General features: G+C 45.4%; 1 protein-coding gene across 3 annotated transcripts; it reads right to left on the reverse strand.

The window, feature by feature from the left end:
* Positions 1-26,833, reverse strand: LOC119168122 (uncharacterized). 3 transcript variants are annotated; one of them, XR_012884127.1, is made up of 5 exons: positions 26,603-26,833; positions 9,845-9,908; positions 7,048-7,210; positions 5,107-5,256; positions 1-58 (listed from the first exon to the last, which is right to left on the reverse strand). XR_012884127.1 is itself a non-coding variant. In XM_075865989.1 (5 exons), the coding sequence occupies exons 1-4, from the start codon at positions 11,372-11,374 to the stop codon at positions 5,145-5,147; spliced, it is 429 nt and encodes a 142-aa protein (XP_075722104.1). In that variant the 5' UTR covers positions 11,375-11,389; the 3' UTR covers positions 1-58; positions 5,107-5,144. The 3 variants fall into 3 exon arrangements, 1 of the variants encoding a protein (XP_075722104.1); XM_075865989.1 differs by lacking the exon at positions 26,603-26,833 and adding an exon at positions 11,285-11,389; XR_005109439.2 differs by lacking the exon at positions 9,845-9,908 and having other exon boundaries at positions 26,603-26,819.
* Positions 26,834-27,766: the final 933 nt, after the last annotated feature.

Raw genomic sequence — 27,766 nt, forward strand, 5'->3', positions numbered from 1 at the left:
TTCTGAACATATACAGGTGGAATTTATTTTGCCAATCGCACCATGTCTTATGGTTTACCTGAAAAGAAACACAACAGAAACTATTAGGACACGTCGACTATTTAAAGAATGCAATCTTTGCCAAAATAAAATACTATTGCATCTACCTAGCAATAACAAATGAAACACATAAAGCAGCTCTAATGCATCCACAGTACAGCCAATTTCCTTGAAGCAAAAAAGACATGTATACCTAAAATGTCTGGACGAGTGAACAAAATTATCATTCAAAACAAAAAAGCTGATTGACTTCTGCATGGATGCCTAAAAAGGGAGACACTGAAGGGTGACCACGTTAAGCATGATTGCTAGACTGTCCTTTAGAATTCATAAATATGTAACTCGTAAACGTACTCACAAAAAACTTTACTTTCTGTTTTTTTTTGTAGCAATAAGTACAGTAATCCCTCGTAATAATGAAGTAAGCAAGACGGAGAAAAAATTCGATATAAGCAGTGATTTAATATACGCAACTGCCTGATAAAAGGTGCGCAAGTACAGCCAAATTAGATATCACAACTGCCCAGAAGTGGTATCACGTGAAACATATCATTATTCACACACATAAAAGTCATTAAACTATCTTTGTCGGGTGCTTTGGCTGGGCGCGAGGATTGCCTGCTTGAGTTTGTTGAGGCAAATTATGAGGTCATGGTCGCCGCTTGAGCCCTACACTCTATTTTGTAACAGATGGAGGCTCTTTTGCGTTTGTGCCATTGTTGGTATTTCATGGAGCTGTTAGTCTAGCGGCTCATCTTTCTCATCAGGGCCTCCAAGCAAGTTGACTATTTCGGCCGGCTAGTCGACTGGGGCTTTGCTGCCTTTCCCAGTATCAGCAAAGGAAGTTTCTCCTCCCCTATCTTGTTAGCACCAAACAGCGCTGTGATGCGTCCTTTGCTTTGTTTACCTCCTGCTAAAGTTTAGCCCTGTGTAGGGTGCACGTGCTTTTGAAATAGTTTGTAAAAGAATGCGGTCTCATCCAAGTTGTAAATGTCTCTATCTGCGTACTGCTGAAGTAGGGCGCTCAGCCGACGCTTGCATCATACGTCCACGACACCGTGGTCCACGGCTGCACCTTCACCAATGATCAATTTTAAGACACATCCGGCCGTCTTTTGAAATGTTCAAGCCAGCCCTTGCAGCACTTTAAATCTTGGTTGCCCATTCGGGTGTCTAGGGCTTTGGATTCTGAAGTCTATACAGACCCATTTACAGGAAGGTTTGTACTTCTAATGCTTTTCAACTATTCGAGAAGCACACTTTTCACTTCAGAATACATAGAATCATGGTTGCACTTTCATTTCTTGAGAAATTCTCAAAGCTTTTCAGTACAGGATCCTTATTCTTTACAACAGTTGATATTGTTGCGGTGGTATTTCAAATTGTCTTGCAATTTCAGACCTTTGCCGGCCTTTTTTCTTTCACCTGACGTATCAGTTGAACTTTCTGCTCCAATGTCAGACACTTCCGAAACGGGCACCGGCGGTGCCAGTTTCAATCGACCTAATTGCTCTATGTGTTTGCTCAAAAACAGGCAGCTTTATTCTGCCAAACTTTGTCTTACTGTACAATCAATGTTTCTGATATTTTAGAGCATAGCGCCCGCCAGTTGGTGCTGTTAAGCTGTACAGACCCCAGCTTCTGACGATTCAGAAAATCCAGGCCCAAGAATGAATCTGCGGCTGAAGACGCTCCATTATTTTATAATAGAGACATGACAACTTTTCACAAAACAATTCAGAAAATTATTCCAGTACTCACTAGACATGCAAGGTGTCAGGAGCTTTTCACATTCTGTGTCTCAGTACAAAACTACATGAAATGTAATCCAAACAATTAATCAAATACAAAACCAGTGCTGACATTACAGTGGAACCCCAATTATAGGACTTTCAGGGGATCACTCAAAACCGTCGTATAATTCGGATGTCGTAAAACCAGAAAACCAAGAATAAGAGGGTGACACTGAGCCTTGTCAAAAAAGAAAAAAGGGCACAGATTGCCTGAACAAGCCTACAACATGACCTTGTGGCTCTGCAAGGAAGGTACATGAAACTAGTCTTGCCAGTCGGAGCTAACGCCATCATTACTTGGTTGAAGAAGGTGCAAGCAAATCTTTATTTTCAACCCTACAAAATATAAAACCCAGCGCGCATCTTTCTACCAATAGAGTCCGAGAATTGCCTGCACATGAAAATACAGTCGCCAATCGATAAATCAGAGACCGATAATTCGGACATGCTCCGTAATTCGGACAGTCGCGCGGCACCGCCAATGGTCCAATAGAAGTAATGTGGAAAGACGACCAATATTTCGGACAGCTGCCAAATCTACATTCAATAATTCGGACCCTGCCCGACTGTCCCGCACGCCGAATCGGCAGCCATTATCTCTTCCGGCACTCCAACCATACAAAGTATGGCCTCAGAGATCAAATTGAAAGCTGATTGGTAATCTATGAGGCTTTATTTTGATCGCAACTTTATGCCTCGGAGATTTGTACTTGAAAATGCCGATCTTGGAGGCATGGCTCAACTGTGGGGGATCGTATCGACATCACGATCATCCCACATTCCGGTTTGTGTATACCTTCGCCACCCTCGCTGTGCGGCACGGCTGTGCGGCTATCGCCGCCGTTCTGTCACATGTGTGTGTGGTACATCATTTTGCTGAATTCTGCACGCGTTCATATTTATTTTGAGACTTGCTTTATTTTACGTCCAACTGTCTCACAAGATCTGAAGTTAAATGGCACCAACGGTGCCCTCACAGCCAGCGCCGAAGGCCGCGCCGACGAAACGCGGCAGATATACAACGCTAACCAGGGCAAAGAAAGCAGCCATCATAAGCAATTGCTCAGTGGTCGTCCGCAAGTCGAAGTTGCTCGAGAGTTCAACATTTAGAAGCAAACCATATTAAACTACATGAAGAATAAGGACAAGATTTTAGGCGCGACGGAGACATCATCCGGAAGTGAACAAAAGAGGGTGAGCCAAGGTGTTCATCCGCAGTTGGAAGAAGCGTTGAGCATTTGGCTCAACGCTACTGTCGCTCAACGGGTTCCCGTTTTCGGCCGCCTCTTGAAGCAAAAGGCCAAGACATTGGCACTTCGCTTTGTCATTGATGGATTTAGGTTAGGTTCAGCGATGGCTGGCTCCGGAACTTTAAAAAGCGGTACGACCTCGCTTTCAAAAAAAATGTGTGGTGAGAGCCGTGTCGTGGATAGCACAATGGTAGCGAACTACCGTGGTGGAAAGTTGGTGGAGCTGCTTCGGCGCTACTTGGCTGACGACACCTTCAACCTCGATAAAACCGCACTTTCCTATAAGCTACTACCGGAGAAGACACTCGCCCGTTCTGGAAACCTTGCCACGGAGGTAAACTCAGCATGGAATGAGTCACTGTCGTCGGCTGCAACGCTTCTGGCACGGAAAAGCTCCCGCTGCTGGTAATCGGGAAATCGAAAAACCCTCGATGTTTTAAGGGGAAAAAAATCTGCCTGTCTGGTATGAAGCCAATACGAAAGCGTGGGTCACGCAGAAGCTATTCGCAGAGTATGTCGGAAAATTGGACCGAAAAATTGAATTGCAAAAGCTGTACCCATGCGCCGATCGCTGTCTGAAAGCCATCGAGCTAGAATGCCTGCCGCCGAATATGACCAGTATTCTCTAACCTATGGACCAAGGTATCATCAAGAATTTGAAGGTGCTGTATCATTCACGCATGCTGCAGCGCATTGCTCTGCTTAGAGAGCCAGATAAAATACAACGTTGATTTGATGTTAGCCATGAGCATGCTTGCTGATGCCTGGAAGGCAGTGTCGGCAGGCACGATCAGCAACTGTTTCCGGCACACAGGATTTACGTTGCGTAGTGAGCCCGACACGGCTGATGCAGCCGAAGAACCCGACAATGCGGCTGAAGAGCCGTACCTGCCGCCCAGCGCATCGAGCTCAGGTGCGGAGGTTATCGACGACCTGCGAGGCTGCGGTGTGCCGATTCCCGACACTGTTTCGCTTGAAGACTTTGCAAACGTCGACAGTGCAGTGTCGTCCTGTGCGGAATTGAATGACGACGACATAATTGAGCAGGTTCTGCAAACGTCAAACAGCGGTTCTGACTCTGACGATGATGACGTGCCGTGTGCTCCGGAGCCGTCGCATGCGGACCTGTCTCGAGCCCTCGCTGTTTTTTAGTCTTCGTATAGCGATCGTATCACACTGGCGGAGATACAGGCGGAGATACAGGCGGACACTTGCGTGCACGTAAGCGGAAGTGCATGCGGCAACGCATGAACGACTTTTTTCGGCCACCGGTAGACTGAAGTGTCAATAAAAGTATTTTTTTTCTAACGCATTCGTTTTTTCAGACTTACGATAATTCGGACTTATTTGCATTCCCCGTGGAGTCCAAATTATCAGTCGTCGACTGTAAAACTGAAACTGGGTTGCCAAGTGCTTCCCGTCAGAAGAGTCAGGCAGAGTAACAACTCTGTCAAATAATGGTGACAGGCCATGAGTTTTAGTAGAAATCTCATCTGCTGAGAAAATCTGCTGTTCTGTTGTTTTGAATCTGTAGTTAATTTACACATAGTCTCGTTTTGCAACATATGGTCTCTCGACTAATTTCTCTCGACTAATTTCTGCAAAAAGCGATGAAACCAGAGGGCTCCCAGTTCAAATCATTATCGTGCACATTGAGTTGTTCGAATTATCAGGAGTCTTTCTCCATAGAATAATACACAGGGCTGTGCCGGGAGTAGGGCATCAGTTTTAATTCGACATAAGTTTGAATTAACAAGCTTTTATTGTATGAATCTTAATACCACTCTGCTTTTGTGCAACGTGAGGGGTGGCACACCGGGCAAATCTGAAAAAAATTGCTTTCTTTTCATAAAGGGCAACTTGTGCAAAACATTTGTCTTCTTTCAATAAAAACTTCTTTGATAGATATCCTCACATTTCTAAATAACTTTGAATGATTCATGCAAACCATATTAAATAAAGAGTGTAGACGCACAATAAAACTACAGGAGATCAGCAAAAAACACCAGGAAAAGTTGACTTACAACATCAGTTCTTCAGCGCAACTGCTGCACCAACTTCATCATCTTGTTGTCCACTGCACCAACTTCATTATCCTGTTGTCCATAGTGGTCCTTGATTTGCGGCCATTAGACAATTTACTGTCCCTTTCTGGGTTTACGTTGAACATCTCCCTAGAAGGCATGTAAATAAGTTAGCTGGTGATTTAGTTTGGTTTCTTGTACCATCAGTTCTTACAACATAAAGTCACTATCGCATTTCTTTCTGGTTTTGTAGCATCTCAAAGATGCTTTATTTTCTGTTTAATTTTTAAGTGCTCATGATTTGTGATTTATAAAGATTAATAGGCAATATTCAAAGTGTACGGTGCCATCTGCCAAGGCCATAAGCTCCATGCATGGGCACAAAATTGAAACCAGTTGCATGTAACTGCATCTCAAATGCTAGCTGCTGATTTTTTTCTTTTCGTTTTACAATAACTTCCCTACAATTTGTGCACTATTCAGGTAACGAGGCAAGTGAGACAATACCGAGAAGAAAGTAACTTTGATTTTATTACTATATTATAGTGGAAAGATGTGGTGGGACTGCATGAAGAAAGAAGCCTAGCAAAAACTAAGCTTCTTTGTCTAAGCTTTCTTTTTTGTGCATCATACCACTGCACAGTTAAACTATATTGAACATTTAACAGCTTGCTCAATTTGCCATGCTGCTTAGTAGTAGACAGCGGTAGTTGTCTAAAGAAAAACATGATAGAGACCCCTGGCAATAAAGTATGATGACGTTGAGTACAGTTACTTCAATGTAAACAGAAATGTTAAACAGAACTAAAGCTTAACTGGAACAACTGCCTGTAAAATGATTGGTTTCGAACTCAGCCTTCAGCCTTCTTGATCTCAGTAAATGTAACTCCTACTCGATATATCATTTTTTTCTGGTTCCTTCAGGTTCTGTTTAATATATGCCTACTTTATTCTTGTCCTAATAAAGTTTGTGGCTGACATTAACACTTTTATTGATAAAGTTTAAAATGCAGGTATACAATGAAGTATTACTTGACTACCCACAAAGGCAAAGAAGTCCCCACAAAACTAAGCTTCACAGACAAAAGCAACAATTCAGCATTTTTCTTTGCACCACAAGAAATTTCAAGCAGTGCCTAGCCCAGGGATTATATTCATTACGAACTAAAATTATTTCAATGTTGAAATGTGATCAACAGCACTTCTTCAAGTGGCAACTAACCAAAATTTGTAGTCATGCATTATCAGACAGAAGAAATTATATAATGTCCATAAAAATTTCTTTGGCTTTAATGTCTGTTGCATTTATTTCATTCCGTCTTACAAAAAAGTGAGCTTCTCAATACAATTCCCCTTCATTTGTTGTTTTCTATATATGACTTGAAGCAGCACAAAAAAAACAAGAATGAGGGCAATAAAGCAACACACCCTACAGGACTAGCGCTAAACTGCCAACTGAATCGTTACTGAAAATTGATCCCTTATGTCTACGTCAGAACAATGCCTTGTCACAAAAAATTTCCAACATTATTCAAAGATGGAAGGCATAGGTATTGTTGTACTACCAGGTGGTTTTGAACAAAACATCTATTATAATCACCCGGTACTGACAGATTTCTCTTCAGCTTTAGCAAGATATTAGGCTTCCAAGATTCCTTATCAGTTTTCACAATTTCAAGGGTTACATGTCCCAAATTCTCAATATGTTTGTGAGAGACACTTTAGTGTAGGGCTGCAGAAATTTGAACCCCCTGAGGTCCTTCAGTAGGCCCCTAAATTTAAGCAAATGAGCCTCCAGCATTATCGCCTCCATTTAAAATAGAGCTTCCATGGCTGGGATTGGATCTCACGACCTGTAGGTCAGCAGTATAGCACTGTAACCACTAGACCACTGTGGTGGATCAAGACACCGAGACTGTTTGCATCATCAGCACATCTCACCTCAGAAGAAATTCCAGTGTTGTCGTGACAGGGTCTGTATAAGCTAAGTTGAAAATGTAGTAGCTCAGAAGTAAAAGACAGGTAGCCTCTAAAAAGTCTACAGCCTCGGTGAAAAGAAGCTGCTGTTCACAGGCCACAAAGGATTCCTTCTTGAAAATGCTTCCTATGGAAAGATCGCAAACAAGCCAATGGATTGAAATCACTTCATTACTATTATAATCAATACAGTCTGAAACGTATAGCTGCTTCATCAAAAAGGTTCCCACTACATTTACTGCATCCAAAGCACCTGATCACAACATATGAATTGGGTTTCAAGCCAAGTGCAATTTTATCGTATGGCTGAATAGAACTTGTGTCACTGCAGATGGCTTACAGTTCCCAGCAGAGAACTGAATGTTTGCACAATATACTAACATGATAGAGGCCCCTGACAATAAAATAAGATGATATTGAGCCCAGTTAACTCTCAGTAAACACAAACTAAAACACTTGACTAAAAGGTCTTCCCACTCAACCATATAACTGCCTATTTACCTTCCCAAAATTGTACAAAAATCGTTAGTATTTTACAATATACATCAATATGTTTATGCAATTCAGATTTTCAAATTATTATCACGCTGATTTCTGAATTCGCACAAAAATTTAATAAATAAAAACTGCTGTTGAGGGCGGCTTTCACTCAACGAATGACCTGGTAATGGGTCACAGCATACTGAAACCTGAAGCAATTATGCAATGCATGGTAACACACTGAAAAGTGCTAAGACGTTTATTGAGCAGGTGGTCGGTTATCACCGTTAACGCAATGCCACACATGTGCACTGCACACGACATCATGGTCACTGCTGCTCTTGTCGTCATCAGAAGCAATATGCCGAGTAAACGCAACGTCCGAGTCACTGTCGGCAACAAATATCATGTTGCCACTAATGCTGCCACTGGCATTCTTCATGCAAAACAGCATTATGAAATGACTGTTGCCGAGATTGAAACATGCGCGAAAGGCACTAAAGTGGTTTTTCATAGACAACAACTGCTGTCTAGAGCCGAAAACTGCAAGCAAAGTAATTGACATCTGTGACGCGTCTTCGGCAGCGGTACAAAATCGCGTGATGAGTACAGTTCGGGGTCGGTGGCTTAAAGGGGCCCTGAAACACTTTTTGAACATGGCCTCAAAACGCTGCTGATTTTTGACAACACGCGATCTAAGTAATATAGCTTGGCACAGGGCATGCAATTCACAATAAATTATCAAATTTAGCTAAACATTGCTCTCTCTTCTCAGCAAATGATGGAGCAAGCTCGAAAAGCACTCGTAAAAGGCCTTCTACCAGACATTGGGTGATTTGAACATGGCGCGCTCAGTCATTACAGGGATCGCCGCGGGAGGCTGTGACTTGTCCACGTGCGCACACGCGATTCCAATGAAAAAGCTGCGGTTCAAAAAAAAAAAAAGAAGTTCTCAATGTCACGAGGCGTGAAAGGCGTATTTTTATTGACCACGCCACCACCCCCACCCCCCTGCTTAGCTTCCAGCGCTTTTGTCAGGACGAGAAAAGAGAGAATGCAATTTCAGAGTGCGTCAAATTTTTGTTATTACGCTCGTACAAGGACTCTTGAAATTCTTGCAGCATTGAATTCATGAAACAATAAAAACTTTTCATGAATCCATATCTTAGTTACTTTGAAAAAGTGTTTCAAGGCCCTTTTGAGTGTGACTTAAAAAAGGACCAATTATACTGATTACATCAAGTGATTGGTGAGGGTTTTTGGCTCCTAAATTTCAAAAATGCTGCTAAGCAGAATACAGACTCCCTCCCTCAGCAGCAATGAAACTGATTTTAATGAGTCAGAGCTGTAACTGTGCCACAACCACGTTTAAAAGATGACGAAGGGCTAACACAATATGCAGCACATTCCCTTGCATTAGCACAGCTAAGCCTAGAACACTATAAATATTGGAAAATAGTGATCAAGTCTTCCTGCAGTCAGAGCAGCAGCTGTTTGCTTTTAATTGCAGCAAGCTGCACAGGAGATCTTTCATTACTCACTGATGAACAATGAACAGTGCTTAGAGAGCTGATTTAGGTAGGTTCTTGCATGACTTTAGAGCTTTATGTGAAAAGCATCTCTACTTTTTGATAACGTGCATTGAATGGCTCTACAGTGAAGGATGCCCACCACAGATATAGTTTAGATGGCTGTCATTTGCATAGCTGCCCAGAAACAACTTTTGGCAGAGATAGTGTCAAAAGTCACATCTTTAAATAAGCAGTCCATTGGACATGTGGTTTGCTGCAGAATTCAATACAGTTTGATAATGCAAATTGCTCAACCTTCTCCTCATGATGACAACTTGCACCAGACAATGTGCTATGTTGTCATTTCAACCTATTTTCTCACTTAAGCTAGCCAAGGTGATGCAATGAATGTGCAGGCTGCTCGTGGTTATCACTCACAGGGTTTTCCACCACCAGAGCACAATAAAAGCTATACTCACAAGTTGATAAAGATGAAAACAAAGAGTACTTGTTCAATACACAAGACAAAAACATTTCTTGAGCACAGCCAGCAGAAACCCTAACCAAAGGAAAGACACTCTTGTACATGGTCAGAAAAAGGAGCACATTATAATCTTTTCTGACATCACAATCATTCCTGCCCTCCTTCACTCCTTACTATAAAGGGAGCAGATGTAGTGATAACATGTGAGGCAAATTCAATGCAAGTTCGGCTACTTCATTATTCGGACATATATAGCAATGCAATGAAAGCTCATATTTGAGCATACCAAGTGCAATGATAGTAGGGGTGTGTGGCAGTTCAGGGAGTTTTTCTGCGATCCTGGTTCCTTCCTGGAAAATAAAGAGGAATACACTTGACCATTGACCATACACTTGACATTCCACTTGAGCAGATATATAGGCGAAGCTGCTTATGCCCGTCTTATATATTTGGTCCTGCTGTGAAACAAACGGCATTATGAACAGGTAAATTTACCACAAAATCAGCGCAAATCCCACTACTCGCTGCTACGTCTCATCTCATATAAGTGAGGTGTAGTCATGCGCTGATGTACCTGTGGGCTCATACCCCCCCCCCCCCCTTTTGAATGAGCCAACAGTACAAAAACGTCAAATGCGCCCCTCAGCGAGCTGCGATTTATTGGTTATGACGAACCAGTCATCGCGTCAGGGACGGTCGGCTAAGTTGGGTAGTGTTTTCAAACCAGAGGCATCTTAATTCTTCCATTTGTTTGTCATTCCACTGAGTGCAGAAGTGCACCCTATCATGACTGGAGACTGGCAGTGCGACCATCGGCTGAGCTCTCTGAAGCGGTGCTCGTTGAGGAAAACGTTGTGTGCGTCCCACAAGAGCGCGGGAACACTCCCACGTGCACTGCAAAGAACACGTACCGGAGTCCCAGTGACACGTGGTACGCATCGCACACTAACGCTGTGACACGCAGTAAGCGTTTCAGCAGAAGCGCGTGCACAGACAGAGGGGGATAAAAAGCGGGTCGCATGTTTTATATACAAGAAAGCTGCCACGTAGCATTCACCGCATCAAACGCTTGACAGTCTCAGCGGCACCATCACAGTCACGAGTTGAACTCGGGCCTTCTCAGAATCAACGAGTTTGTATACGAGTTCATTCATCCATCAGTTTGATTGACAGAAGCCCGCGGCGAGTATAGAATCCGCCCACCACTTTTGCTTTTGCCGAGGAGCTGTGCTAACGCCACAACGCCGGCGAGCGCATGGTTCATCTACTAGCTTTACTGCACAGGCTATGCACACACGCACGCAGAAGTAAAGGAAGCCACGTCGCTACTATAATGGAGGTATAGAATAGCGCACCGCGAGCCCTTGCGGTGCGGTAGCTGCCACTGCACATGCGTTGTAACGCGAGCCGCCGTTCGCGTTCGTGGCCCGCCTGCAGAAAATCCGAAATACCACGCGGCGACCATGGCCCGTGAGTCCCGCGAATTGCTGTGTGTAGCTTCCGTGCATTTGGGTTTGCGGTCGGGTTGAAAGTTTCCTCAGGAAGAGCAAACGCTATTCTGAAACTCATACGGCACCCGCAACTAAAGCAACGCCCACAGCACCTGCAAACGTTATTTTAAACCTCCCTATGATCTCATACTCCATTTCACCGCGTTCACGACATATCCAATCACAGCCGCGTTGCCGACAAGATGCGAGCACCCTTGGTGACCACTTGTCCTTACATTTATCCGTAATACTTGATGGAACCGAAAGAATCGGCACGAGAGCGTTGCGTGAGCACCCTTGCTGCATTCGAGAGTGAAAATTTCCATGCTGCAAGTGGAGCGAAAGAACCTGTGCGAAAGAGGACATAGGCCCACGAACACGCCTGTGGGAGGCGCGTGCTGAGTTGGCAAAAATACAGCCCGACAATCACGCTGTCGTCGCTGCACTCTGCTAAAATGCTGAGTGAGTAGTGGCGCTGACGTGCTCGCACGCGGCGTTTCTTTGATAACCATCGCAAATGCCCCACACGTGTTTCAAACGCCACGCGCATACGTGTAGCCATTTCTATCAACACCGCTATCACGCGCTCCGCACTGTCATCGTGCCACAGCTACCGCAAGCGAGCTCGGAGCAAACTCGGCTCCCCGAAAAGCTCGGGCCATGCTGCTTGCACCCCAGGCCAGAAAAAATTGGCGCACGCGTTCTGGGACGCGAAGCAGATCCATGGTGATCCTTTCTGTTCCCCGATTGACTAATCACGGCGAGTTTCAACAGCTATGCTGTTCAGTATATTCAATAAAGAAAAGAGGGGGGACAACACGCCGACAGGTGAGCATTAACATCATTTTATGTACCAGTATTCGCCTGTGAACACGTGATTGCACAACCGAAGGGAATTAAAGGGTGAGGAGGGATTGTCTATCTTGTTGAGAAACGGGATGGACAAGTTTGAGGGCAAACAAATATCATCGTCGACACCACACTAACCATCGCGCGACCGCACATTGCAATACGTGGATGCTATAGCAAAAACTTACTGATGAAGAAAACAGAGATGATGCTAGGTAAAGCAAAAAAGAAAATAAATTTTGTCCCCGAAAGGTGCCAGCAATTACTCGCTCTGCATAAACGAATAAGTCTTTCAAAAACAAATACAGTGCTGTAAACAGGACAGGACAAACAACTTTATTTGGTCCTGAGAGGCAAGGCAGCGGGCCAACTATGTAGGTCCCCACCCAGCCGTTGGCTAGTCCCATGTCGGAACAGAGAGGCCATGCCTCTCCGCTCGTTCACGGGCCCTCTGGACAGCCTGAAGCTGGACGTCTCGTCTGGGGTCTGTGATTGCCGTCGTCCAGTCTTCTTCTGTTTTAAAATCCTGTAACACAGGGCACTGCCAGAGCATGTGACTCAAAGAGCAAAATTCACCACAATCTGGGCAAAGTGGATCAATATCCGGATGAAGCATGCTCAGAAAGCCCCTAGAGGGGTAAGACCCCGTCTGGAGCATGCGGAGCGTGCTTGCCTGTGATCTGTGGAGCTTATGATGGGGAAAGGGAAAAGTCTGTCGCTCTCCTCTGTAATGAGATGTTATCTCGTGAAAAGTAACGAGAGGATCACTGTGGACGAGCTCTCCCGAACCCACCCGAGAGACCACCCCGTCGCGGCTTGTGAAACCTCGCGCACAGTCGTGGGCTATCTCGTTTGGGTTCAGGTGACCCGGCAGTACGGCCCCAAGTAACCACGGATATCCGTCGGCTGTCCGCTATGAATCCAAAGGTCGAAAAATTCGGATATCCAGAGCGGACACAGCACGGACATTCGCTGGACGTACAAGGAAGGTCCATTGACGGGATGTACTAGGTGGCTTTCTGGTGGATATCCAAACAGGATTTCAGTCGGACAGCCAGTTGCGAATGTCCATTGGCTATCCATCAAAGGGCCCCAAAGAACACATGAGAATTGAAATTAGTTTTGGAGTACTGCAGTGCATGAGCATATCCTATGCTCGCAGTCATCAGAAATTTTCTAAATCTTGTGATAATAGTGGGGCTTTAATTGTGTATGGTGATCCACAAGTGATCTGCTTTCAGATCTAGAGCTCATATCTCCTTGTATAGCGGCCGTAGTAGTGGCGTATGTGTGTATCTGTGAGCGGACAGTTTCCTTGGATGGCATGAGCTGACTCGCATGCCGATGCCCAGGCCAACACACACGCTGGGGAAACCAGAAAGCCCTTCAAGGATGAGGTATTGTTTTTTTAATTTTCACGGCATTCTGAACTGAATGCGACGGTTATTTGAAACGTGAAGGTCGCGGGATCAAATCCCGGCGGCGGCGACTGCATTTCCGATGGAGGCAGAAATGTCGGCCCGTGTGCTCAGATTTGGGTCACGTTAAAGAACCCCAGGTGGTAGAAATTTCCGGAACCCACCACTACGTAGGCGTCTCTGATAATCATATGGTGGTTTTGGGACGTTAACCCCACATATCAATCTTATTTTGAAACGTAAAAAAATATAGCATCTAGTTCAGGGTTTTTTAAGGCATGTGCTCTTTTTGTCAGGGTTAAAAATATATGTGCTCGTATAACTTATGTTGTATACTGTGCATTGCTTGTAGTATATCGTGCACTTATCTTACTAGTTTTTGTCAGCGGAAAGTGACCAACAGTTTTTAAAATAATTGTTCCATGAAATCAATAAATTTTTTTTTATCCCGTTGACCACTATAGCAAAAGATATACAATGAAACCATACACTCAATCTATCACTGAATAGACTAACTTTTCACTGCTGAACGTTTATTACAAATCACGTGTAAGAATACTTTAGGTAAATAAATGCCACGGAGCGAGCGCAACCCGACAACCCGACAAATGTAATAGTTACATGCGGTACACCACGGAGGAAGGTGATACACACGGTGCTAGCGATGACACTGCTGCCGCGTCGCAAATGCCTCTCTCAAAAACTGAAACAAGACACAAAAATGGCGTTTTCAATTCAGGTTATTTGATAATAATTATTATCAAAAACGGTTGTAATACACCACCTAATTGTGAAATATTATAAAGCTACTTTAACGACGTTGTTTATATTGACGGTGATCTATCCAAACAGCGGAGAGAAAAAAAGTTTCGTTTGGCGAGCCATCGCCCAGTCAAGCCAAGCCACTGGATTTGTTTTGTTAGTCCTGTGATTAATGGCGGCGTGCTTGTAGTGCCAGTGCAGATACGATTGTATTTTCTTCCCCAGCTACGGAGGTAAGACAGCTACATTTATTTATTTATTAAGAATACAGTCAAAGACTTCAAAACTTCGTATGAGTACTACAATGTGCTTCCGTCGCAGGTGCCAGCATGCCTAAAGCGAAGGAAAAGTCTTACACGCGCAAGAAAGCGTCATTGCAAACAAAGGCAATATTTCGGGATTTCGGATTTGAAGCCGGCAGCCAGCCGTCAACGTCTGAAGGAATCGGGAACTTCGAACAATGCAGTAGTGCGTGTGGTACACTACGCGCATGCAGTAACACGTGCTGTGCCAGTGAGTGTGCGAGCATTTGCGTGCCTGGGGCTGACGAAAACACTGCGGCTACATCAGCAGCTACTCAGGCGGATTGCTGCAGCTCGGCGCCCCCTGAGGGCAGTTCGCCTTGCGTCACTGAAAGTGACTCAACGGACACATCGCCTACAAAATGTTCACCCTGTTCGTCCACGGGAGCATCGCACACTGAACCCGAAGGCTCGCCAATGCAACTCAGCGATGTGCCTTCTCCTGTAAGCGGAGTCCCGGAGGTACCTGTTCGTTCATCTTCCACTGATGCATTGTCAAAGCACAAAGATTTTGTTGTGTCACTGCGCAGTTGGGTCATCAAAGAAAATGTTACTCATACAGCTTTGTCCGCTCTTCTAAAAATTCTCAAGGTCAGTACTTTCGATTCTTCATCTCTGCCTAGCGACGCTCATACTCTTCTCGCCACGCCTAGAGATACACAGCGTGCACATGTTGTCAGTTCAATGGTACCGGGACATTACTGCCACTTTGGGCTACAGAAAAGCCTCGAGAATGCTTTGTCAAAAGCACGTTATAAAGGCAGTCATGTTACTCTTGCCTTTAACATTGACGGGCTGCCAATTTCCAAAAGCTCCACCATGCAGTTGTGGCCCATACAGTGCATGATTCGTGAAGATCGAAGAATACCACCCTTTGTAGTTGGAATTTTCGCAGGCCCAGGAAAGCCTGCTTCAGCCAATGAGTTTCTCAACAAACTTGTCAGTGACCTGCAACAGCTTCTTTCCCAAGGAATGATTTTTCATGGGCACCTAATTGATGTTTCTTTGAAGTGTTTTGTTTTGGATGCCCCAACATGATCATTTGTGTTTCAGATTAAAGGACATACAGGTTATTCTGGGTGTCCTAAGTGCACAGCTGAGGGTACATACAGAAACAGTCGACTCAGCTTCCCTACTACGTCATCCACTTTGCGTACGGATGATTCTTTCAGGCGTCAGATTGACTCTGACCATCACCGAGGCGCATCAGTATTAACATCACTGCCCATAGACTGTGTGACCTCTGCACCACTGGACTATATGCACCTGTTGTGTTTGGGGATTGCGAAAAAGCTGCATAATGCTTGGCTAAGTGGTCCTTTAGACATAACGCCTTGGGCCTGCAAAGCGCAGACAATTCTCTCACCTTAATGTGTTGTTAGCACCATATGTGCCGAAAGGTGCTCTGCATCATTGGCCGTGAATTCAAAGTAAAAGAAAACTTGTATGAGAAGCCATTTATTTCTGGCACCATTGGTGTTTTTGTGGTTTCACAGCTTTCTGGTGTTAAATGTTGGCCATTAAGAAATGTACGCAAGGTTGCTAGGTTACCCTGGCACGGAAAATTTGTTACTATTCCACTGCTTCATCTGTCTTGAGGGCACTAAAAGAATAATTGATTGCATTTAGGATAGATTACCCTTCAACAGTTTTTGACACACCGCTTTGCTATGAAGAGATGCTTTGTTTTCTTAAAGGGGAACTCCGGTGCATTTTCGACCATAGTGAGATAATGCTGTTTTCAAATAGTATTGACAATCCTGCAAAGGCTAAGGTGGTTAATTTTGCCCAGGTACTCGTCAGTAATTTTAATTAAGCAATAAGCGACAAGTCAAAACAAAGACCAAAATGGGAAGCTGCTCTGTCATCCATGGTGGGTATCAGATGACGTCTCGAGAATTCGTCGCTGATGACGTCACGAGATCGGCTACACCCCGCCACGGCTTGCTAGGGTGCACACATAGCTCACATTCCACTTCTGATGCGCGAAAAGCAAGTTGGCGATATCGACGCAGAAGCAAGCTATGCCAGAGCGTCTGAACTTACTAGTGGCAAGTTCAGCAATGATTGCAGCTACTATCTCAGCGCAGAAGCATCGCTTTTTGATTCCGACCCGCCGGCACGTGAAGCATCTGACATGCCCCGAATCGATTTTCTTGTTGCTCAATATTGTAAGACCGACATCAACGATGACGAACACGTTGTATACAGCTGACAAAACTGAACTGTGCTAGCGTTGTCACCTCGTAGAAGAAAGCGCACGTTGCATCTGTCTGCCGGGGAATGCAGGGTTTTCCAAAAAGAGTAGGCCCTTACGTCACATGCGCAGGGTGGCCTGCGTTTACTAGTGTGATTGCAGAATCGGCTACTAATTTTAAAATTTGTTTTCCAAGAAACTGAATGACTTAGGGTGTATAATTTGGCACATATTATCACGGTACCAATGAAAACATATGTTTAAAGTTTTATTGAAATCAGTTAATATCGAAAAAACGCCGGAGTTCCCCTTTAAGTGATTGTTACATGAAAGTTTTAATTTGTTGTTTTCTTGCGTTAAATGATATGTGGGCTTTAACATCCCAAAACCACCATATGATTATGAGAGACGCCGTAGTGGAGGGCTCCGGAAATTTCGACCACCTGGGATTCATTAACGTGCCCCCAAATCTGAGCACACGGGCGTACATTTCCGCTTCCATCGGAAATGCAGCAGCCACAGCCGGGATTTGATCCCGCGACCTGCGGGTCAGCAGCTGAGTACCTTAGACACTATACCACCGTTGCGTTAAATGTTAAGCCAAGCACTGCTGATCCTAGAAAATAAGTGTAAGTGCTCCCTGAAAAAGTAATTACAACATGTTATTAAAAACTAGTCTTGGTTCCTACTGTACTCTCAAGTCGCGATATGAGCTCTTCACATGCTGGAGCAAGAAATTGTGATGTTCCCATGGCCAGGCGAGTATCCTGTATGATGTCGCCAGAATTAGTACTGTAGCCTGACGTCAAGCTAGTGTCGATGTCGCGAGGTGCACCTTGGGAAAATTGGCTTTACTAGTACTGAGGGAAAAATGGCACTAAATTGGGACGAAGAAAGAATGACCGCACAACACTGAGAAACAATGGAACTGAGAAACAACTGTGTGTTTGTTTATTACACGGGAAAATATAGAGCTGCAAAAACAAATAGGACTACAACACTTGCTCATAAAGATGAAAAGCAAGATGAATCTCTCACGAGTCAAAATGTCCAAAGTTAACAGCTCAGAAACATGTTCTCTTTTTCGAGGAGGGCAAGTGGAGGCTCACTGACACACGTGTCCTTTCTTTCTAATATGGAAGACTTCGTTGATTTCGCACTCGATCTTGTTACGATATCGTGAAAGCATCTTTCAATTATGGAAGAGCTGGGTGCAGCTGCACGAGGAACAATGGGCTGCAAAGGTGCTGCTTGTTGAAGTCTTGAGATTGAACGGGTGCTCATTCAGGTGATCGTTCAAACATTGACTGGTCTGTCCAGCATAGGTGTAGCCACATGACAACGGAATGTCGTAATACATTGTTAATGCATTCCTCGTACTCTGTCCTGTGCTTCTTTATGCACGCATGCTCTTTGGGGTTACTTTACTTTTTCGCATAGGCTGCCGAGAAAGCCTTACGCCTGCTTTGCTAACGATCTTGAGTGCATGGCTCGCACCGCGTGCGTAACGGATGGTGGAAATTTTTTGTCTTGTGCTGGGTATTTCCTGGTGCTTTGCTCAGCACAGGGAAGACAATTAATTTTTGTCGTCTCTTAGGTACATAGTTTGAGTCATGCGCTCATGCAAATCGTGTATCAACTGGCCCTTCAAGACACCCTTCTGGCTTTAATTCCAAAATAATCTATCTCGGCATTTGCTGCACTTCACACTTGCTCCGAGCTATCTCTATACACAGGAGATTTGTAGGGCAGAGTAAACTGTCCTTCAAAAAAAATGGTGGCACTACCCCTTTAATATGACAGTTATTTGGTCACCATATTGTGCTAGCAGTGAAACGAAACAGCCACTATTGTGCAATAAACATTCACATTCTCCAAAGATAAAGAGGTGTATTGGTTGTGCTTGAATTAAAACTGATGTCTATGTGAGGACTGTTCATAGTGTTTAAGAGATATCCATGTCATAAGGGTATCTTAATTGTCCCATTGCATTGTTCTATGTAGAGCTCTAAAATGCTTCTGGGCGAATGACAGTTTTATGTATGATTAATGTTTATTGTACTTAATAAACAATAAAACTGTGTCATCCATTTTCAGCATGTGATGGAATTGAGCCCTGTGCTTTCCATGATGTGAATTTGTCTGATACAATTTTTTGGTATTTCCCATTTCATGTTTGTTTTTGTATTTTTGCAACAGTCATATTTGTCACCTGTTCTGCAGTATTGTATTGGAATGGTGTTTTGCATCATACTGGATTTTGTCAGTTTTTAACTTAAACCTTTTTTATTTCTTGCTAAATGTTCTTGACATTTTTTGTTTGTACCAAAGCTTGTGTCTTTATGACCCTGTAAGTTTTAATTTTGATATTACAAAATGAAATAATCACAGTTAACTTCTTTCATTGTATTACCTTCACTGCTAGAATTGTGTGGAGCTGTGCTTCTATTCTCATCATTGTGTTCACACTTCAACTTGAACATCGTACTTGATTTAATTAGTGTTTGCTTAATTTATTTATTCATTATTACTAGAGTACATGATTTGACCTAATGATAATAAACATTTTATTGCATCTGAGACCTTGTGTGAGCCCAATCTTCTTACGCTTTAGCACTTGTTCCTGCGCAAGTTGATGCCTAAGTTTGCCAAACATATGTTATTCTGTTTTATCGATGGTAAAAGCTTGAAAACAAATAAGCTTCTAAGCATGCACAGTGGCACGAAAGTTCGCTGTACTCTTTCACGTCACTGTGCATGATTGTTTTTTCTAGCTTATACCATTAATACACAGCTGGTAATTGGCACTCCGGATCCCTAGTCGTCACCTTATTTGTGTCCATGAATCTTGTTTTAATTTAGCATTGCACCAGAAATAATTTTAGCGCTTTGATATTTAATCTGCAGCAAAAGGGTTCTTGTGAAAGACGTTCAAGCATCAATTGCGAGAGTGCACAAAATCTCAAGGACCCTCGATATTACCACACACACACACATATATATATATATAGCTAGGTATTTGTGCTCACTCAACATCAGCCTCGGACAGGCCGCATGGACATTCAAAGGACCATTAGGGGGTAGATTATTTATGCACAATGAATAAGAAATCAATATACATATCTATTATGAAGATATATGTACCTGTGTATATGTATAATATATCCCCTGATGGTCCTTTTAATGTCCGTGTCGGCTGTCCAAGACGGATGACGAGCGAACGTACAAATTTGTTACCTTTGTACATTCACAGTATGTCCATTGGACGTACATTGTACGTCCGCGGATATCTGATGGATGTCCAGAATATCCGAGACGGACGTCCCGACGTATTCCTAACGGATATCCGTGGTTACTTGGGGCTGGTCCCATGTGAGCGGGAAACCAGACTATGTGATGAATAACGTCTGAGGGGGGTTTGCTGTGGAGAATTCTGGCTGCCTCTGTGGCTATCAATCCCGATGCGAACGCCCTAACGGCCGCTCGGGAATCGGTGTACACCGTGGTGCGTTTCGTGTCCAATAATGCCAGCGCTACAGCAGCCTGTTCTGCTACATCGACCAAGGAGGTCTTCACTGAAGCTGCCGAGACAAGTTCTCCCCTGTCATTGACTACTGTCACGGAAAACCCGCTGCCGCCGCCGTGGCGCGCCGCGTCCACAAATGTCTCTGTTCCAGAGAGGTTCTTTATGAAAGCCCTAGCCCTCGCCAACCTACGACCTTTATTGTGTTGGGGATGGATGTTTCGTGGAAGAGGGTCAACAATAAAGGAATTCCTTGTTTGATAATCAAGCTGCGTAGTTTCTCCCTGATTGAAGATAGGACGGAGGCCTGCCGCATCGAGCAGTTTTCTTCCTGTTTTGAAACTCGATAACCGAATTATTTGTGCTGACCTTTGCGCTTCAATTAATTCCGAAGTGGTGTTGTGCACTCCCAACTTCATGAGTTTTTCTGTGCTAGTCGTGATTGGGACGCCGAGCACCTTTTTGACACTTTTGCGCATGAGCGTGTCCAATTTATCCCTTTCCGTTTTGGTCCAATTGAGAGCCGCCACTATGTATATGATATGGCTCATGAGGAAAGCGTGGTGGGCCCTAAGGAGGATATCCTCGCCTATGCCGCCCTTCTTGTTGGACACCCGCATAATTAATCTCAGAATGTTCTCTGTTTTTGTGGTGAGATGGGCTATAGTCTTTGCGTTGCATCCCTTAGAGTCTAATAAAAGCCCCAGAATTTTCATAGAATTGACTCTAGGAATTGTGCGACCATCCTTGGTGCAAACGCTAATGGGCACCTGATCGAGAGGGGTGAGTCCCCTAACACCTCGTCTAGCCTGTCTGTACAGCAGGAGTTCCGACTTTTCCGGCGAAAGCGCCAGTCCCGTACCTTCCAGGAAAGACTCTGTAACGTCCAGAGCCTCCTGTAGAGCTTGTTCAACCGCCGCCTCCGATCCTCCGGGACACCAGATTGTAATGTCGTCAACATATAAAGCGTGTCCGACATTAGGAACTTTAGAAAGGCTTGCCGACAGCTTGCGCATGGCTATGTTGAATAGAAGGGGGGAGATAACTGCCCCTTGGGGAGTACCCCTTCGTCCGAGTTTGAAAGGCTCCGAGACTGATTGTCCCAGTTTTATTGCCGCCGTCCGACTCTCGAGGAAAGATTCAACGAAGGAGAAGAATTTAACTCCCAGGTTCAAAGCCGATATCTCCTTAAGAATATAGTCGTGTTTGACAGTATCGAATGCTTTAGTGAGGTCCAGTGCGAGGACCCCTTTTACATCTTTGCTTGGAGAGTCAATTATTTGTGTTTTGAGGAGGAGCATGACATCTTGCGTGGAAAGTGAGGGCCTGAAACCTACCATATTATATGGAAATAGGTCATTCCTCTCGATGTAGCGCGATATCCTGTTGTGTACTGCATGTTCTACTACTTTGCTAAGGCAAGAAGTAAGGGAGATCGGGCGGAGGTGATCTAAGCTGGGTGATTTACCTGGCTTGGGGATTAAGACCACTGTGGCCCTCTTCCAAGTTTCTGGTACGACGCCCTCCTCCCATACCCTGTTTATCTCCTTCACTAAGGCCTGAATGGCTTTATCATCCAAATTTCTTAAGAGCCGATTCGTAACTCCATCGGGACCTGGGGCAGACCTTCCGTTTAGGCTATGGAGCACTTCCCTGATCTCAGCTTCCGAGAAGGGAGCGTCCAACTCTGGGGAAGGCACACCCTCATACCGGTGGGGGACAGAAGTTGAGCTCTGGCTAAGCGGGAGGTACTTGTTGGCAAGTATCTGAAATTGGGAAGCTTCTGAGATGCCTGCCATTTTCTCCTTATTAATAAGTCGGTCTATGGCTAGTTTCTGATTGCCTTTGGATTGTCCATCATCTAGGAGGTGTTTGAAGAGGGTCCATTTGCCTCCTTTGCGCATTTTCCCGTCCGCAGCCGAGCAGGCGTCCCTCCATTGTTGTTTATGGAGTTCGGAGCAGTGCTCCTCAATATGCCGATTGAGCTCCGCAATCTTTTTCCGTTGCCTGCGATTTAGCCTTTGTTTTTTCCATCTCGCGATGAGAGAGCGTTTGGCGTCCAGGAGGTGCGCTAACCTTGCATCTATCCCCGGAGCATCAAATTCTGTTACTATTTCTTCGGTGGCCTTCTCGATATCCTTCTGGATTTGTACAAGAAGTTCACTGAAGGTGTCATGTACTGACTCATCTTCACCTCTGATTTGCCTAAAAAGGTCCCAGTCTGTATATTTATAAGTTCTTGGGGGTGGTGCTCTTATTTCCATCCGGAGTTCTATGATGCTGTGGTCGCTTCCCAAGTTCTCCTGTAAGTTGGACCACTCGACCACCGCATTTCTAGTGAAGCTGAGATCAGGCATCGTGTCTCTGGCGACCGAGTTTCCCAGCCTCGTGGGAAAACGCGGGTCGGAGATAAGCGTTAGGTTTAAGTCTATACTGGCTGCAACTAGATTGGCCCCTTTCTTTGTCCTCGTAACATAGCCCCAAGACGGATGGGGAGCGTTGAAATCCCCAGCTACTATTAAAGGGTGCGATCTGGCGGCAGTTGCGACCCTATGAAGGAGTGAGCAGATATTATGTTTATAAGCCGAAGGAGGGCTATACAGGTTAAAAACGAATATGTTGCTTCGGATTTTGCCGTTGGGGATGATTTCAATTAATTGTGCCTCGAGACCGGATCTCTTATCTGAGTCGCAAATTTTGACTTCGTGCTGCTCAAAGGAGGTATCTTTCCTGACCAACGTGGCGATACCTCTGCCATTTGCGCCTTTTTGGCTAATCGAACGGTAGCCCGAGAGAACTACCTTCTCGCTAAGTGTTTCCTGCAAGAGCAGGACGTGCGGCATTGACGCCTGTGCTTTGATGAGCTGCAGTAGAGCAGCTTTACGCCTTAAGAAACTTGCGCAATTCCACTGCCAGATAGTTATGTTTCCGGTTTGGCCCGCCATTTTGAATATTATTGAAGGAACATAGCCTGCGGCGAACTCGTAGCGTCCGAATCCTGCTGCACTATCTTGGCTTTTGCAATCGTACCAGTGCTGGTCGTCTTGAGTTTGCTAGAGTCAATCATTTTCATTTTAGATTCGAGGATTCCTACTCGACGTGTCAGGTGGGAGACGCTCCCGTCCATACGTTCGATTGTGCTAGATTGAATGGCTAAGGCCTCTCTCACCTGCTTGAGCGATTCCTCAATCGCCGTTAAAGACGCGAGTACATTTTTCTCAGGGACCTGAGCGGGGGACTCGTCACTTTGCATTGCCACGCTTTGCCATTGTCACTTTGCATTGCCACGGGGGGCGAAACGGCCTTGCGCTTATTCGACCCTCCTGCTTGAACCGGTATGGGTGTGGCTACTTCACCAGGTTCACGCGAGTTGCGGAAGAGCTCGAACTCGGCCCTCAGCGTTCGTAGTGCTTCTTTAAGTTCTGCATTTTCTTTTGTAAGCATTAAAATCTCTGATTGTTCTCTTTTTTGCTCTGGTAAAATGCCCTGCGTTACCTTTTGGCCGCTTGGGATGTTCATCCTGGCCTTGTCCGCCCAAGACATTTGCTTCTGAACGTGGCCCTTGGAACCCGATCGTCCTCTCGAACGGGAGCGACTGCTGCCCTTGTCACGCCATCTGGAGCGAGAGCGCGATTTGCTGCCGGAGCGTCCTCTGGAGCGGGAGCGTCCTCTAGATGCCGATCTGCTGCGATGAGCGCTGGAGAATGATTCTTCTTCCGCCAGTCCTTCTTCGCCTCCAGCTGTGTCGGAGCCACGCCGCGCGCGCCTACGGCGGCGCCTACGCCGTCTTTGGCGCACGATGTAGGGCACCTGGAAGCGCTTTCTGCACTTGCGGTCCGCCGTTGGGTGCGCTCCGCCACAGATGGCACACGTGGGATCACACTGATGATCCGGTGATGGTGACTGCATGCCGCATCCGCGGCATTTCTTCTGTTCATCGCCCTTGGGGCAAACATCGGACCTGTGGCCCAAATCCCCACATGCATAGCACACGTCCACTTGCCTGCGATACAAGGAACAAGGGTATCGAACACCATCACACACGACGTGCTGGGGGACCTTTTGTCCGTCAAACAACACGATCACTGTTGGTGTCTTCTTGATTCTTCGAACCCCCAGAGCGTCAGGGTTTCTCCGGTTGACGATCATCTCTGTCAGTTCTGCGTCACTGAGATCCACATTGATTCCACGGATCACTCCTTTACATGTGTTGTCAGACGCAGCCACGTAAGCCGCCAAGCCTATGACAGTCGAGCCCATACTTATCTCTTGGACCCTGGCGTAGGCGCGCGCATTCGCCTCGAACGGCGTGGCAACGACGAAAATGTTCTGGAAGGGGTTCGTGCACAGCGTGTCGTCGAACACCTGCTCTGCTGTTAGGGAAGCCGCCTTTGCGAGCGAGCGCTTGAAGATAAGAAGGTCTGTCTTCTTGACATCCATCCCTCCACGGGGCCGTATAATGGTCTTAAAGTGATCCCTGGCAAGGTTTGGGATCCTGGAAGCTTTCACAACACGCCTCAACACGTTCTGTGAGGCGGCAGTGCGGGAGCCGCCTTTACCGCTTCCTGTCGCTGACGTGGGCGCATTACCAGCGTTACAATCCGCCCGCTCGGCAAGTTTCTTCTTCTTGCTGGCTACTTCAATCCATCCCGCGCACTCCGCTTCTTCCGGATTGATGTCCATGCCTTCTACAACTGACACATTGGTGTTGGAGGCCATTCTTCAGCTCGACGACGCGTTAGGCGTCGTCGCGACGCTGTTGCAGCGCCCGAGAAACGCGTCGACGCGCGAGGCGTCTGCGTGGCGTGGGTAAAAGTCCTGGGGATGTCCAAAAATTTTCACCCACCGGTAAGATGTTGGTATCTGCTGGTTCACTACAACAAACGGCGTCGAATGATGCACAGTTCTTGCTAGTTGAGGCAAAAAAACCGTGCCAGAACACTTGAACAATCGGGAGCCGACGTGTTCGCACATCCGCACTGGACGAGCGCCCCCTGGCCAATCCCGTGCTGTAAACAAATAGCAACGACCACTTGCTATTAGCCTATTGGTCCTCTAAGGATTGAACCTTTTCTGAACGTCTCAGTGAGGTTCCATGATGCACACCACAATGGCAGCCGCAAGTGCAGACGAGGAGCTTCACACACACACACACACACAAAGGCTCATTACGATCGGAGAACATTTTAGTACAAGGCAGTGGTCGGATCAGAACGGGTTGTCAGGTTGGAGATGACACCACCCAATATTACACTTTTAATTATCTACCTGAAAGCATCACACACAGAAACTCGAGGAAATATGAGACAGCACTTAGGAGACGAAAAAAAAAACACACAAGGCGTTTTACACCAGAAATTTTCACAACGGGGTTGCGTGAAATCCATTATTGACACAAACAACCAAACAAATGCCCTTTGTTTGATACAAACAAGCAAACAAACACTACCTCCCGTAACAACTGCTCCTTTTTATTTTTGGTAGGCATCACCGCATGACAATTTTTTTATTGCAGCGGAGTTGCCTTGTGTTGCCCTTTCTCCACAAAATGGCTTAAAAAATCTGTTGTGGTTTTCTACGGCATATGCACGCAGAAATATTTTTTTCAATGCTCACACATTTCAAGGCCAAACGTAGCTAGAAACAGGTGGAATTTGGCAGCAGACCACTCAACACATTGGCAAGCTGCTAAGATCGAATTCGCAACCTGAATTAATCCATACCAGAGAGAAAGAAAAGGCACCTATTTGACGCAGCACATTGTGTTAGTTTATGACCTTTCAATCACTGCAAGGGGTCCTCATCACTTCCACCGGTTCACCAGGGCTCCAGGAAATATTCCGTGACTACGTGCACTGCCAGCGAAGCATACAAATGTAACACGCGAAAATATAGGTCATGCATTTAGCCACATGTAACAACGGACAGTATAATAGGCGTGCGCACGAGGGGCTCAAAGTCAGCCCCATACATAGACGTATAATGGGGAAGGGGGGGGGGGGGCACTGCGACAAACCTCCGTCCTTCCCCGAAGGAGAAGATGCGCACACCTATAGATATAGCAACACGTACTTTTCTCTCAAGAAACACGTGTTTACGTCACTCAACGCCTAGCGCCAGCTTGAGCTAATAAACCCTGACGATTCTCAGCACAACACAAATACACAACGATGAGACCACGCGACACGTTCAGCTCAAACGTTAGCAACCACCAACATGAAAAGTTAAGCGCTCAACGGGTGACAATGTACGGTTTCGAATAATTGTTGCCCAAATGATAAACCTCCTAGCGTCGCTCTGGTCAGAGCAGTAAACCGTTTGGCAACAGGAACCACGCCATTGTACCACGGGCGTTATGCTTTTAATAAAGATTATACGCTTTGCATATCCGTTGCTAACTGATCGGGAGTGCTGCGCCTTGAGCCTTACTTAGATCGCATATACGTTTCGCGTGCCTGTTATGTGGAATATCAATAGCAAAAGCCAAAGTGAAGCACACGTACCTGCGGTAAAATTCCCAGCGAGTCCTATCCTGAAGATCGTCAAACGTCGTCGCAATCTCTTGCTTGAACAATATATCGACGAAAACCAACACTCGCACGGATCGGACCGTGCGCCGAGGGGAGTCCGCACAACACGACCGAAACGAAAGGCGGGAAACGTTGATCACGTGACTTGAACTCCGCCGCGACGCCCGCGCCGAACGGCGCCATTCAGCGCCGGCGCCCGGTTGTTGAAGCGCTTGAAGTGGCTGTGCGCTGCCGCAAACGCGCGTTTTGCGCAAGAGGGGGATATGGTTGCGGGAGAGCGTGTACTACCGCGCGGTGACGGCGTTATCTCTTCGACCTTTGTACCTTGACAGCGTCATGCCGTAAAGCTTGGTAGGCGTCATTTTTACGACGCGCTGTACGCCAACCGCTCCCTTCGTCAACAACTGCTTTAAGTACTCATTTTTTCGCAGGGTCTCAAATGCATGGAATCAACTGCTCAACGATTGGTGCTGCAGCCATCTCTGAATTTATTCATCTCCCACATTGTGCATTTAGCTTATTTTACTTTTCGATGTGTTGATAACTGTATTTGAGGTGTTGCTTCAATTTTATATATAATTCTGCATAGATTTTGTACCACACGTAGTTTGTTTTCCATTGTTTTGTTCGCTCTACCAGTTGTACCAAATATTTGTATTCCATCCTACGAAAATTCCTTAATGGGGTTGCAGTATTCCTAAATAAATAAATAAGTAAATAATAATCGCTAGAGCTTACTCAACGCTTCCACAAAACAAGTGGGACGAAAAAAGAGTGCACATCTCACAATTTTTGAAACAGTGTTCAACTGCAATTACGTGTTTGGAAATACTAAAGGCAGGCAAACGTCAGTGCAGTACGTGCTTCCAATTTTGCTACTTGCGGTAGGCGAGACCGTGAGACGCGAATGCTCGCGACAGAACTGCAGTTAACGGAATGCCAGGCGATTGCGTTGTTTATCACATTGAAGTTATTTTATTGTCACGGGTCTTTAAGATAGATTTCGCATAGCAATGCGTGCATCTGTCGCCAACACACTGCAGATCGCTTCTCATTCTTCATATACGCATCCAACTGTTTACCTTTTACTATTTATTTTTATGGATTCCATTATTTTTGCTGTACAAGATCGGCTAG

This window comes from Rhipicephalus microplus, chromosome 6 (assembly GCF_043290135.1).
Source record: "Rhipicephalus microplus isolate Deutch F79 chromosome 6, USDA_Rmic, whole genome shotgun sequence".
Taxonomy (NCBI): domain Eukaryota; kingdom Metazoa; phylum Arthropoda; class Arachnida; order Ixodida; family Ixodidae; genus Rhipicephalus; species Rhipicephalus microplus.